The sequence below is a fragment of the Calonectris borealis genome, chromosome 5 (assembly GCF_964195595.1).
Source record: "Calonectris borealis chromosome 5, bCalBor7.hap1.2, whole genome shotgun sequence".
In the NCBI taxonomy this organism is placed as follows: Eukaryota; Metazoa; Chordata; class Aves; order Procellariiformes; family Procellariidae; genus Calonectris; species Calonectris borealis.
In genome coordinates this window covers 4,660,934-4,674,722 of record NC_134316.1, presented here as the reverse complement: position 1 = coordinate 4,674,722, position 13,789 = coordinate 4,660,934, and the positions used below count along the sequence as shown (strand labels likewise).

The window sequence follows — 13,789 nt, the reverse complement described above, 5'->3', positions numbered from 1 at the left end:
GTATATAAAATTTTTTTTCTCATATGTTTCTTGGCATTTATTGACACTTAATTTCACATACCATCATTGCTCAAGCATTCAGCATTACAAAATTTATGTTTGGTTTTTTTTCGTGACTGTCCCAAAACATTTGCAGCAGTTGCAGGCTTTCTCTCACGGCCCTTGTTCCCTGTGCAAAGGCAGGGGTTCCAACCCGCACACCTCTGCAGCTCTGCGAGGAGCCCCACGTCACCAAAAGCTCTTTAGTCCTGCTCTGCAATCCCTTTCGATCAATTGGTAGTTGACAAGAGGATTTTCTTCCTTATGCAATAATAATTTTGAGGTTTTAGCAAAATAATTTTTAAAAGGTTTTTTGGAAACTCAGAAATATTGTTCCTCTTGGATCATTTTTATTTTTCTGCTCCTTAGGTCCTTCAGAGACTGCTGTAAGATAGCAATTCAGCCTGCATAAGCAAAACTAATTAACCCTTTTGTATGTTTGTATATTTATTAATTTGTTACGGAAATGAGACTTACTGGTTCGTAGTCCCCAGCTCTCCTTGGCCTTCCAGACAAATCTCTCATTCCCTTGGTACTTGGGCTGGTTTAAGCCAAGTTACACACGAGAATAAACAGTGCAGGATTTACTGAGTCAAACTGATCGCTGCTTCTGAAACCCCTCCAGCTGTGGGGGCCTCACCCAGGAATATTTAGCAAAATGTTTGTAACACTTGCCCTGTCCTGCCAGTGACAGGCTTTCACGTCCAGCGTAAAAGCGCACGTGAGTGCTCCTGAACAGGGGAATTCGGAGGTGAAAACAGCGCGGTAGCTTGCCAGTGCAGTTCTGCTGGGGAGCTTGAATTCACCGCTAACCCCAGGAGCAAAACGCTTACTTGGAGTCTGCCCTGCCCGCTGTGGTTAAATACATGAGAAGAATTTAAGTAATCTCATTTCAAAGGTCTTTAAACTGTCAAAACATTGCAGAGAAAGGTCAGAAGTGCCAGTTAGAGTCCTGTGAGAACCCAGCCTGTTGGAGTGTGATGACTTCCCAGCAGAGTCCTTCAGAGAATGCTGTTTAGAAACTGGTTTCAGCACTTCTGTTTTTAAAAAAAAGGTCCGTGTCTACCAGCACCCACCCAGCTGCCAGGTGAACGCTGCCATCTGCACCCAGCGAGGTGAGCCTCGCATCCGAGTTTTACCGGAGTAGTCCTCGTGAAAGCAGCTGACGCACGCGGGGAAGCACGTGTGGTGCCTAGCGAGAGTACCAGTCATGTTGTATTCAAAACGTGGACCTGGTAGTAATCGATTTTGGGAGTTCCAGGAGGCAAAAGATTATGGAGAAAATAAAGAACGTTTCTCTCTCCCTGTCAGCAAGTTTCCTGCTAAGCCATCTGACGTATATTTAATACCTGAATACCTTCAGTGGCAAGGATTCGGCACTGAAGAAGGGACAGACAGACAGACACTTCTTTTGTTTTTCTGCTGTTTGAGTGTTGGGGGTAGTGTCAGGGACAGAACAATACACGTTTTGAGCAAAGTATTCTCTGTAAGTGACTCCATGCTGTGCGAACTGCTGGAAGAGTTCCTGTGGCCTGCCTTAGGAGGGGAGAAGGGAAGGGTAGCAAGAGCTAATTAAATATAATCAGTAGAAATCACTTTTAAACACGTTTAAGTGTCTGAGTTCTAACATGTTAAGAGAAGGCTATAAATTTTAAAGTTAGCAAAGCAGCGAGTTCCACTTCAACTCAAAACCACCGGTGCTGTGGTAGAGTCTCATGTCACAACTTCTGACTTGAAAAGTTACTGAAACTTTATTAAAATACACCATAAACACCCGTGTCACTGTCAGCAACAGGGAGGTGTAGGCTGCAGCTTTGGGGAGCACGGGAAGGTGACCCTCGGCGCAGGAGAGCAGCGCTGCCTTGGCGGGTGACCAGCTGGTTCCTTGAAGCACTCGGAAAAAGGACGCACAGAATTAACTGCGAGGAAACAGGAGATGGTGACAAGGCAGGAGGAGAGCCGGGCTGCTGACACTCTGCTGAGAGCAACTGCACAGCGACTGCAGCAGAGAGGCAGCAGTTCCTGACTCCATTGGTTTGTCTAACAGTGGGCGACGTGGGCTTTCTTCCCAGAGCCAAAACTTACCTCACAGGGTGTCAGGGGGTACCTGGGCACGGAGGTGGATGGCCATTGCTTCCTCAGAATAGGACGGAACTAGTTTAAATGTTTTCTTGAGGAGTCTGTTCATCTTCTCCAGTTTTTATGAGTGGATATAGTTAAACAGGAGGGATGAGGACTGCTACAGGCATGTTTCTGTGAGATTCTCTCCAGCCCACAGCTGATTGTTTATTTACTTTCTCTAGTGTTAGCACGCAGAAGTGCTGTGCCAGAAACTCACCCACGCAGCGACAGCTTAGTGTCTCTTTCTGCCATATTAATATAAAAACTCACCCGCTTGATTTGTCACAGATCTTCAGTATAAAACCTCCTTCTGTTGGAATGAGGGGTCTTGTTCCTAAATATCACTGAACACACTGAGTGGAGCCGTGACATTTTAGAATGAGTTCTTCCTAGTTAATAAGGAGCGAGCACTCCAGCAGGAAAATTTTCATGCTTGACTTTCTTTTGGTTTAAAGCTAGAGCTGAGTTGTTTTTTTTTTTTTTAAACAGCTCCAGTGATGTAATTTTTATCTAGCTACATTATCCCAGCACGACTCTCTTACAAAGGCAGTAGAGAAGGAGTTATCCTTCACCTCTCCCTCTTTTCCTTCCCCTACACGCTAGAGTAGAAGCCAGCCTGTCGGCACTGGAAGTCCACACTCAGCTGTGAGGAGCTACAGGCTATTCTGCTTCCTCGCAGATCCTGCCTTCACGCGCGATTGCTTGTCCCAATTCTCACGCTACGTAGAACAGACGAAGTCAAAATGAAATTCAGCCGCTGCTTTGACAGCCCAGCCTCCCTTCCTTTGGTAAGTTCACCGAAGCAGCCTGTAGGGTGTCAACATGAAAACGTCAGCGTACCCGTTCAACGGCAGCAGATGCGTATGCTGTCAGTACCAAGTGATGTTAAACGTGAGGTAGACATTGTGTAAGAGTCATTATTATATTGAAAACAAGCTCATTAGGCATGCAGGCCAGCAGCAGAACAGTAATGAACACAAACACACTTCCAGGTATTTTTAAGGCAGTGAGTATTAAAAACTGCCAAACAGAGGAAGATGCCGCATGTCCCGGGGGGTTTCCTTCCCCCAGCCCAATATTTTACACGCAGGTTTGGAAGCGAGCAGCTGTGTCACACAGGCAGTAGCGATGAGAAACCGTAAAGGTCAGGAGTGAGGTGTCTTGTCCAGGTGTCTGCGGCAGCCACGTAGACACAAAGATGCACCACGCCAGTATTAGTTATCGTGATACCGATCTTAATATTGTATCCTTTGTTGCCAGATGCGCAGCTAGGTTCTCTCGAAAGTCATGGAGGTAATTGTATTGCTGAAAAAGCACAACCAGATTGGTAATGAGTGCTCTATGCTTTCACAAGAGGCACTACCTGTCTTAAAAAGCTGTTTGATACCCCAGGATGAAAACTGCACCCTCTAGTCCATTTATTTGTTCTTGTGCTTACTCGAAATCCTCTGGAATTTTTCACTATCAAACACAGATTACATGGATCCTGGCTTGGCTCCTGTGGTTCCTCATAAAGGGCACACGTGAGCTCAAGGTAACGCGAAACATGGTCCTCACAGGTGGGAGTTCCATGTCAGAATTCAAAGCTACTTTATTTTGGTCACCAAGAGTATTACTGTCTCCATAATGAATCCATGATGCAGAACACAGCCTTTAGCTAGTATGATGATGTACAACAGTTTGTAGTAAGAGTTCTTAGGTCAACTCATATATCATGTGGAGTATTAATACGCAAGTGTTCAAAATGAGATAAAAATGAGATAAAAATGGTCAGCAGAGGCGAAAGGACAGATCATCCACCCCAAGTGGCTGTGAGGGCTTCTCATTATATTTGTTCGTATCCTTCCCTGCCTCTTCAACCAGGGATGCAACTGCTCCCCACCTGCCCCCTTGGTGTGTGGAAAACTGATTTTCAACAGGTACTTTAAACAAGATTTGCCTTCCAGAGAGGCTTAGAGCTAACAAAGAGACAGTTTTTAGGCAACTCTTTCTCCTCAGAAACTACTATCTTGTAAACTTTTAAATATCAGCTCTTCTTTCCTGTACATAGAACTGTTTCAAGAGCATAACATCTAGGTCTTGTATCAACAGAAATATGTACACAGAGTAGCTAAAAATCTCACCAAAAGAAGAAAAACCCATTATGTTTAGCAACTTAGGCCTCCCTCCATGGAGGTTTTAACATTAGTGCTAGGGATACTTCTTAAAAGACGACTGCCAGAATATTGATGTGATAGCTACAGAAGATGAACATGGCTAGCTGGGATAGGAAGATGGAACAAAACCAAGGCAGAAAAATCAAGCAGATGTCCGAGTTGTGAGGAGAATGTGAGCAACAGAAAAAGGGACAATAGCTCAGTGAGTGATGAGCAGGGATAAGGAGGAAGAGAAAGCAACAAGTAGAAGGCTCTACAGAGGGACCTGGACAGGCTGGATCGATGGGCCGAGGCCAACTGTATGAGCTTCAACAAGGCCAAGTGCCGGGTCCTGCACAACCCCAGGCAACGCTACAGGCTTGGGGAAGAGCGGCTGGAAAGCTGCCCGGAGGAAAAGGACCTGGGGGTGCTGGTCGACAGCCGGCTGAACATGAGCCGGCTGTGTGCCCAGGTGGCCAAGAAGGCCAACGGCATCCTGGCCTGTATCAGAAATAGTGTGGCCAGCAGGAGCAGGGAGGTGATCGTGCCCCTGTACTGGGCACTGGTGAGGCCGCACCTCAAATCCTGTGTTCAGTTTTGGGCCCCTCACTCCAAGAAGGACATGGAGGTGCTGGAGCGTGTCCAGAGGAGGGCAACGAAGCTGGTGAAGGGCCTGGAGCACAAGTCTGATGGGGAGCGGCTGAGGGAACTGGGGGTGTTCAGCCTGGAGAAGAGGAGGCTGAGGGGAGACCCCATAGCGCTCTACAACTACCTGAAAGGAGGTTGTAGCGAGGTGGGGGTCAGTATCTTCTCCCAAGGAAGAAGTGATAGGAGAAGAGGAAATGGCCTCAAGTTGTGCCAGGGGAGGTTTAGATTGGACATTGGGAAAAATTTCTTCACCGAAAGGGTTGTCAAGCCTTGGAACAGGCTGCCCAGGGCAGTGGTGGAGTCACCATCCCTGGAGGTATTTAAAAGACGTGTAGATGTGGTGCTTAGGGACATGGTTTAGTGGTGGGCTTGGCAGTGCTAGTTTAACAGTTGGACTCGATGATCTTAAAGGTCTTTTCCAACCTAAATGATTCTACGGTTCTATTCTATGATTCTATGAAGTTACCAATGACGGTGAAGAGCTGTTGAATCCAGTAGAGGCAGAACAAGACAGAATCAGCATGAAAACAGAAAGCTAGAAGCAGCTCAAAACCAAGAGAGCAGCAGGGGCAGCAGCTGTGGAGCATCTCAGAAAGACAGAGGGATCTCTTTGTGAAGCGGAGAGGAGTGTGCGAGCTCTCCACGCTTGTTTCAACACGTGTATTACCTGTTGTAGCCTCATTACCTTGATGGTCTGTATTGCCCCAGATCCTCTCAAGTTTCTGAGGCTGTCTATCGCTTGCTGAGGTGCCAGCGCATCCAAAAGCTGAAGCAGGAGACACGCAGCTACTGTAAGGGAAAGGTATATATGCATGTATGTTACTGAGCACCTCTTGCTGTACACAGTACCACTTTTGCACAGTAATAGGTTTGTTCCACAAAAACCGCTCTAGCAAAACTCAACCTCATCATATCAGGGTCACAGATCTGTTGGATCTTTTGCTGAATACTATTTGTTGGCGCTGGCCCCATCTACCTGCTGCTCCTGCCCAAGCCTGCAGGCTTTGGAACCAGGCAAAAACCCTCCCACTTTTTTCCCCCCTACTTTTCTAGCAGCATTCGGGAGGCAAATCCTAAAGTCTTTCCAAGAACTAGTCCCAGTACACCCAGTTAATTCCCCTTTGTGTCTTCTGACCACATTTGCTTTTTTGGCAATATCACCACCCCTTCCTTCCGGGGCACACACAATAACTAATGCCCCTGCAAGCTTTAGGGGGAACATGGGGCTGAAGAAAGATGCAGAGGAATAGGTTAATCTCCTTTTCTTGAGGAGATGTTCAGGGAAGAGGGGAAAGTGCAATCTCATCAATCAGAGGAGACTAAAATTTGCAGTGAAAACAGAGAAAGAGTCAGAAAGTAAGAGAGAACTTTCTCAGCCTGACAGACTGACCCTGCCTGACCCTCCATCCCCTCACATGCATACTCAGCTATACCATGACATCCTTACATCACTTACCACAAAGTTTCTATACAGGCAGCTAATGTTCCTACCATTTGACAACACCTTTCCCAAGAAACAGGCTCAAAAACATTAACTAGCCTGCTACCCGCGGTGGCAGTTTGCGTTGTAACCACAGTTAAGCTTCAAGCAGAATTTGGCTCCTTTAGACAGCGCTGTCTCATGAGAATGGGTTTGTAAGATGGGTTAGTGAGGCAGGCATTGAGAGGGGGAAGACAACTGCTTACTGAGACATGAGCGTCCAAGGCCACCGTAACAGCTGAAAGAAGAAAACGTTTGGTTATAACAAGCTGTAGCACACTGCAACGCCCAAGGCCCTCCCAATATGTAAATGTATGGACACAATTCTTGCCTTAATATAATCAAGAGGAGCAGTGGTACAAGAAAGTCAGAATTTCTATGTAAATACATACAAAACTATCTCCCTTTTTTTCTTCAGACCTTCCTTAAGTAGTGTCTTTTTTAGAGAAACTGCAATTTTAAAGTTCCCCTTCATTCATGGCGATAGTCCCAAAGGCACAGGAGGACAGAAAACCGCATGAAGATGGACAATCTCAATTTTCTTTAAATCCTACTCCAGATTAAGGTTTTGATGATAGTTGTGAGCTAACAATAGCAGCAGGGTTCTGCATCAGCAGGAAGCCCAAGGACTCAGTGGATGCCTGTGCAGGGAGCTGTCAGCAGGATCATCCAGGGAACGTGGAACTTGGAAAGCTCTTCCCCTCTACCCCAAGCTCAGCTACAAGTGTCTAAAGAAATTACTTTAAACCAGTTTCATGCAATTTAAGAGTGAATTTTGCACTGCTGGAACCCACTGAGTCCCTGATAAACAGCCCCGGGGTGTGTTACCCTCTGACAACAGCTGCTTTAGCTTACAACTCATACTGTATACCTGATATCCAACTCAGCTAGCAGCAAGGAGTCATATGGTGCCATTCAACACACACTTTCAAGCACTTGCTGTACAGAGCAAGGGGAAATGGGAGATTCAAATCTCACAAAGGACAAGTTAGCTCCAAAAGAGTACATGAGAAGAAACAAGCAGCTTTTCACAGCTTGAACTAACCCTAAAGTATGCAATTGTCATTTGACATGATTCTGTTTCAGCTGGTCATGCATCTAGAGAGAAGCTGGTATCTTTTACAGGAATGTGGGGTGAAAGGGAGGCAGCCAGAACCTACTGTATGATTGTTTTCCGGTTACTTTCCAGGCAGCTTCTGAGCTCTTCCAGAATTTTGCAGCACTTGGCAATGTCAGGAGCGTCCCCATCAGGAATAGGATAGTGGTGCACACAGATCCCGTGCTGTTGGTAGGTGTCTATAAGGTTTGGTACTCGGTATTTTAAGAGCTCTCCTCTGGTACAAAGCACAAATATATCCTGGGTCCCATAGTTCTTTAGTTCTTCTGCCAACAGATTAAGACACTTGCAAATAAACAAAAGCTTATCAAGCTTAAGGATAAACAGATAAGCTACTTGGAACTGATTCTTTTGTTTAATCTTTGAGGTTAAGACAATAGGCGTTAGCAATTTTGCTTTGAGCAGCATTTACTTCTACAGAATCTCTTCCACATTTGCCTTAAGGTAACCCACGAGAGGAATTTTCTCAGTTCAGAGTGAGTCTTGAGACAAGCCTCACTAGAAAGCAAGTGAGCACTCAGAACAGTCTGTTAACTGCTGCCAGCTTAAGCATGATTCTGTCCCACCTCCAGCTGTGACTATGTCCAAACACTGTGGATTTTCGCTTAGTCTGCTCTACGAGTGTTTACAGATTAATATTAGGCACAAATCTTTACATGATGTCATCTTTTCTATCCCAATCTCACTTTTCTCTGGGAAAAGGAGATTACAAGTTTGTAATTCTTCTTGGTCCTAGCTGCTTTGAAGAGGCCTTCTCCTGCACGGGTCTTAGCAGAGCTCATAGTCACTGTGAAAGATATGCAGATGCTGTATAGCTCCAGCCTGGAAATACCCTGACTACTTACTCAATATTTAGTAGAGAAGCCACAGAGAAAGTGGCACTGCACACTTGAAAGTGAGATCTAGTACTCGTAACAGTGACTGTGCCAAGGTATTTGCTGCACCTCCAAGCATGGTGTTACCAAAACTCAGATAGAAATCGCTGTCAGACATACACCCAGCAAGACTTTATAAAGAACTGCCCTGCTTTGTAACATCATGGCATGTTAGACAGACAACTATAGCAAACTATAGCATCTATTATAGAAGTATGATTAAAACACCACCACCTCTCAAAGTCCAGCCATGCTTTAGATAGCCGGCGTCTGGATCCTTATGCTCAAATTAGATAAACAGCAACTCCAGCAGTCTCCAGACTAAGACAAGGTAAACCTCTAGCCCATTAGTAACTTATGCTTTCCGTTTACCTGCACGTTGTTCGTGCCCGTTACATGGAAGTGAGAGGCACTTATACTCTGGCCAGAAGACTCACCTATATCTTTCTGAAGATTTCTTCTAACATCCTTAAACCTGCAACCTAAAACAAATCATGAATGACAATTACCGCGCCAGGTAAGTGACATTTATGGAATGGCTGCTACAGCTGAAGAATAGAGCACAGACAACCTCCCACCAAAACCAAATAAACCACAGTTCTTATTTTTGCAAATAGATCACTAGCGCAGAAGACGGTTTAAAGACCATTATCTGCTTAATACTGTAATGTAATAGGATTTAAAAAAATCCTGCCCAAGGTTTTAAGCTGCTGTGCATTTTCCAGATGAAAAGTTTTGGATATTATAAATCAGGGTATAGCTTAAAAAACCCCACAAGACACAAAACCAAATACCCAACAAATAAAAGGGCTGGATAGAGATCACTTAAGACTTGTCTGGTTGACTGCTGGGAAAATAAATTCCCTATTCTGTAATACTCAGCACAAATCACATTAAAAATCCTCCTTACTATTCAATCTTCAGCGTTTTCGCCACTTCCATTTTTCCTCAGATGATGCTACCACGGCATTTTTGCAACCCCTACAGAATACTGCACTGTGATATTCACAGCTATTGTTTGGTTTGTGAGATGTAATTGCTCAAAATATTTGCACTGTGTCCTCCCTCTGTCTCCCCTCCTTCACTCACAGCCCCGTAGGCACACATTCCTTACGCCTGCCTTGATAACAGTCACGATTATGCATATCTTGAAACACCTTTTAAAAGCATGAGAGCAGAATCCTGCAGACCAAGAGCTGTATCGGCAGGGCTACGGCTGGAGGTTGGCATCTGAAGATTAAACAGCTATTACATGAACGGCTCAGGTAGCTAAAAAACATAATGCAGCTATTTTTTGGCATATGTGTGTTAACCAGCCTTCAAGCATTACTGTGATTTTCATCAGCACTTCAAGATAGCTTAAATTCAAATATTATTCAACATTTATTTCCTAGTTCTCTAGTGTGGTATTAGTCCCAAGCTTGTATTTCTCAGAGTTGGCTAATGAAAGTCGAGTAACTACTTTAAATGAAGTAGGGAAAGTTCACATTGTTACCACCAGCAGTTCTATCATCTCTTTTGTGGCCATAGGAGATTCACCATGGCTGCAGTTTTGGTAGTTAAAAATACAGTGAAAACTTACATGTTTATTTTCATATCATGGCCATGGTAGTGCAACCCGGATGTTAAGGGAGAGTGGTACAGAACTGTCAGCACAGTGAGTGGGTGTAATTTGAGCCCGATAAAGGAATTATTTGTCAAAGCAGTCTTGTTTCACTGTTGTTGCTTGTTATAAATAGTAAGCCAGACTAAAAAGCCAAATATTTTAACTGACAATGGAAAAGGCCCCTATTCTCTAACCACTCTGCCATATGATCTTTCATTAAGATGTTCTCTAGATTAGCTTTGGTATTTCTGAAACAATTATTTCAGAGGTAGATTACAAAACAAGTCACCCCACCAATGGAACACAGAATTTTGGGGTACAAGATATTACCTCTCTTCAGCTTCAAGCATGCCTGCAAATTTCACTGAATGCTTCTTACCTGGAAGGGAACATAATCCCAGGAACTCAGAAGAGTAGACAGGAGACAAAGATAACCTATCAGAAAATAAAAAATAAAATTAAAAAAAATCAGAAGAGAACATTTTGACGATTCGAATAGAGATAACTCAGTACTAAACATTCCTTTTCTGTGGGACCATGAGAAGAGTTGCCTACCTATAATTCAATTTTAAGAATAAAACGGAAGTATTCCAGTGTTATTTCTACAACATCAGACAGGGGAATCACAGGTTTGGTAGTGTCCTTCATCACATACCCCTGCCCGAGAGGAGAGGAAGCGTTGACAAATCCCCGCCTCAGCACCGAGACACTGGGGCTAGCACGACCGACAGTGACTGGTAAACGCTTCCAAAAGCGGACCTGGCCCCACATCCACTGACAGTTCGCCAACACCAACTTAAATCCCTTTTCAGGGGCACCGTCAGCACAACCTCCCTCCTCGCTCTGGCAGCTCACCAGAGCCCGGCACGGGTTTCCTTCAGGAAAAAACTCCAGGAGCGGGATTTAACGCAAACGCCCGCCTACTTTCTGAGGGAAAAGACACCCGCGCCCGCCCCGGGGCGCGTCTCACCAGGAGATGGGGAGTGGCCTCAGGTCCTCCTCAGCGGCGTCTTCGTCAGAGGAGTCAAAATCGCCCGCTTGCATCGCGCAGGGCTGCGGCGGAAGAAGAGCGAGGAACTCACCTGGTGGCCGGAGCCTAGCCTGCCCTGCCCTGCCCTGCCCTGCCCTGCCCTGCCCTGCCCCCTCGGCTGAGGCGACCCCGGGGATGGGGGCCCGGGCCCGGGCCCGACCCTCACCGGCTTCACCATGGCGCTACTCCCCTACCGCCGGCCGTTTGAACTGTCCCCGCCCACCCGAGCCACCTCATTGGCCGAGCCGTTCCCTCCCTTCGTCCAATAGGAAGCTGTCGCACGCCGGATGCGTGGAAAGCATCCTACGGCTTCACGAGAGGAGCATTCTGATTGGTTAGTAGCGAAGGAGAGGCGGGATTTAAAAAAAAAAAAAGCCGTCGGCGGCGATCTTTGCGCTGATTGGCTGAGGCGGTGTGGCGGGAAGGGGCTGTGTCTCGAGCCCCAGGTGGCGTTGAGGGGTGGGGCGCTGTGAGGGCTCTGTCAGGGGCCGCGCGGCTGCGCGGGCGGCTCCCGCTTCCCTTAATTCCTTTTTTAAAGCCGGCTTCGCGTTTCTGGCTGAAAAAGGGGTGGAAGTAGTTTTTCACTGGTCTATGGCGAATTGCCCCAGCTCTTTTCGGCTGGGATGCTGTTCCTGAGATAAACGTGGTGCTGGAAAGCACCAAGCGAACACGGAGTACTCCTCAGACTCCTGCAGCGCCGGCCTTTTATTTCCATTCGTCTCTGGTGCTCTTCTATCTGCTGTGGTGTGCTTAGTGCAGATGGGGAGGGAGGGAAAAGCTGAAGGGATGGCCCCTTCCTGGGGCCTGCGGGATCAAGAATCTACATCCACACAGGCTGTGACTAAGCTACAGAGACAGCTGTGAGCCTTCACTCACAGCGCATGTGGGAGCAGGAATGTGCTTGAGTTATTGGGTTGGAGTGCAGTTTGGTGGCCCTTTTTGGAGTTAGTATGGTTTTTGTTTGTGGCTGTGGCCTTCATGGGTGCAGGGGAGTTTTCAGGGGGCTCCCAGGTGTCCTGTACAGGTTTTGGGTGGTCAATTGTAGGTGTAGAGAAAACAGGACTTTCTAAAAGCAGAAAATGAGCAATGCTTGCTCTTTTAAACTATGAACTTAATGTCAAATATTCTGGCAGCAGTAGGACGTCTAGCTCTTGGTACTGTTCAGGCCTCACAGATGTGCCCTTAGCATTGCTGCGTAGGTAGCTGACTCACAACTCCACGCAGAAGGAAATCTGAAGGTGGCTGTAGCATACGCTCTTGTGGGATCTCATGGAAAATTCAGACTTAAAACAATTAGATGTGTTCACATCCTGCTTTTGCCATGGCCCTCTTTTCTAATGTTCTGTGCAAATAGGTTTTAGGGATATTGCATGGAGTTTTTATCTTAGCCTAACTAACACGAAAAATAGTTCCAAGGGAAAAAAAAAAAGATTCTGGCTACCTGATTTGTAAGAGCTAGGCTGTTGCCCATGGTTAGGGCATTTTAGTAGACCTCTTTTTGCAGCATCTCTGGTTTATTGTGCCAGTAACTGGCCATTAATTAATAGGAAGAAATGCATAAACTGATAGTGTGGAATTTTCTTTTTAAAAATTGTTGTAAAGCATTTGTACAGTCTGTGCTTAGACATGTGTAGAACTATGTGGTGAAGGAGCCAGGCACAAACAGTGATTTTTGGCATCGATCTAGAAGATAATGTATGGTCATGGAGACTTTCAAAGATGTTGTTTGAAGTCAAAAGTGTGGCTATGTACAAATTCCTGAAGTGGTTTGAGTTTGGTGGGATTCCCAGTAGGGCCAGTGCAAGATCTCTGGGTGTAGAGATTTTAGATTTTAGTTCTACATTAGTAACATTAGTTCCACAGCTGGACGTTTTAATGAAACCTGCCTGAGAAGGATTGTAGAAGCAAATTGCTTGGTATCCCAGGATTTAGGGTAGGCTCAGGGAATGAAGAAACAGATGATGAGGGGATCAAGGAGAAGACCAATCTATTAAAACCCAGAATATGATAGCAGATGTACAAAAATTACATTACTGAGCATAATGGAGAATTAAAGCAATGCAGATGTTGCTGACTAAGATGAGAAATGGGAAGAAATATGTCCTAAGAATTGAGGCAACATGAGGACAGCCAGCCAGTGTAGCTGCAAACATCATTTTAATAACTCCTACAGCCACTGCATGAAGGAACAGGTATGTTGTTTGCTTCTGTTCGGTGTCCTTTTAGCTCTGGTCCCCTTAGAGATTATGTGCAACACTTGTACTGTTTGATATAGATGTGAAACTTGCCATATTTTTTTCCCCGTGATTGATTTTACTTATTTGTGTGAAAGGTATTGCAGACTTTAACTCTGAGGATTATATCTTTATGGAAGCAGCGACATGAGACTGATAAATACAAAAAAATAGCAACGATGATAACGCTCCTGGTTGTTCTTTGAAAAGATCAAAGGAATTCTCTGGAGTTTGTGTGCCTTCACGTGGTAGAAACCAGTATGGTATTGCATGAAATCTAAAATGGTAATAACAGCCGGTAATGCCAAGGAGCCTGCAAAATGTGGGGCTAGAGCTTGGGGTCTGTTGTGGCAGAAATGAATAGGTGTAGTATGTAAGGGTGAAATCTGAAGTAAATGTAGGAAAAAGGTTGGGGGAAAAAAAACCCAAAACCCAAACCTGAGGAGGTCCTGTGAGATTCCTTATTATCCTAGGCATCTTGCAGCATTAAATGACAAATATTAT

At 45.4% G+C, this 13,789-nt stretch overlaps 1 protein-coding gene across 1 annotated transcript; it reads right to left on the bottom strand.

The window, feature by feature from the left end:
• Positions 1-2,093: 2,093 nt before the first annotated feature.
• On the bottom strand, positions 2,094-11,099 carry CDKN3 (cyclin dependent kinase inhibitor 3). The gene is made up of 7 exons (XM_075152457.1): positions 10,992-11,099; positions 10,401-10,456; positions 8,853-8,897; positions 7,584-7,806; positions 6,630-6,661; positions 5,629-5,732; positions 2,094-3,465 (listed from the first exon to the last, which is right to left on the bottom strand). The coding sequence occupies exons 1-7, from the start codon at positions 11,063-11,065 to the stop codon at positions 3,379-3,381; spliced, it is 621 nt and encodes a 206-aa protein (XP_075008558.1). The 5' UTR covers positions 11,066-11,099; the 3' UTR covers positions 2,094-3,378.
• Between the last annotated feature and the right edge of the window lie 2,690 nt (positions 11,100-13,789).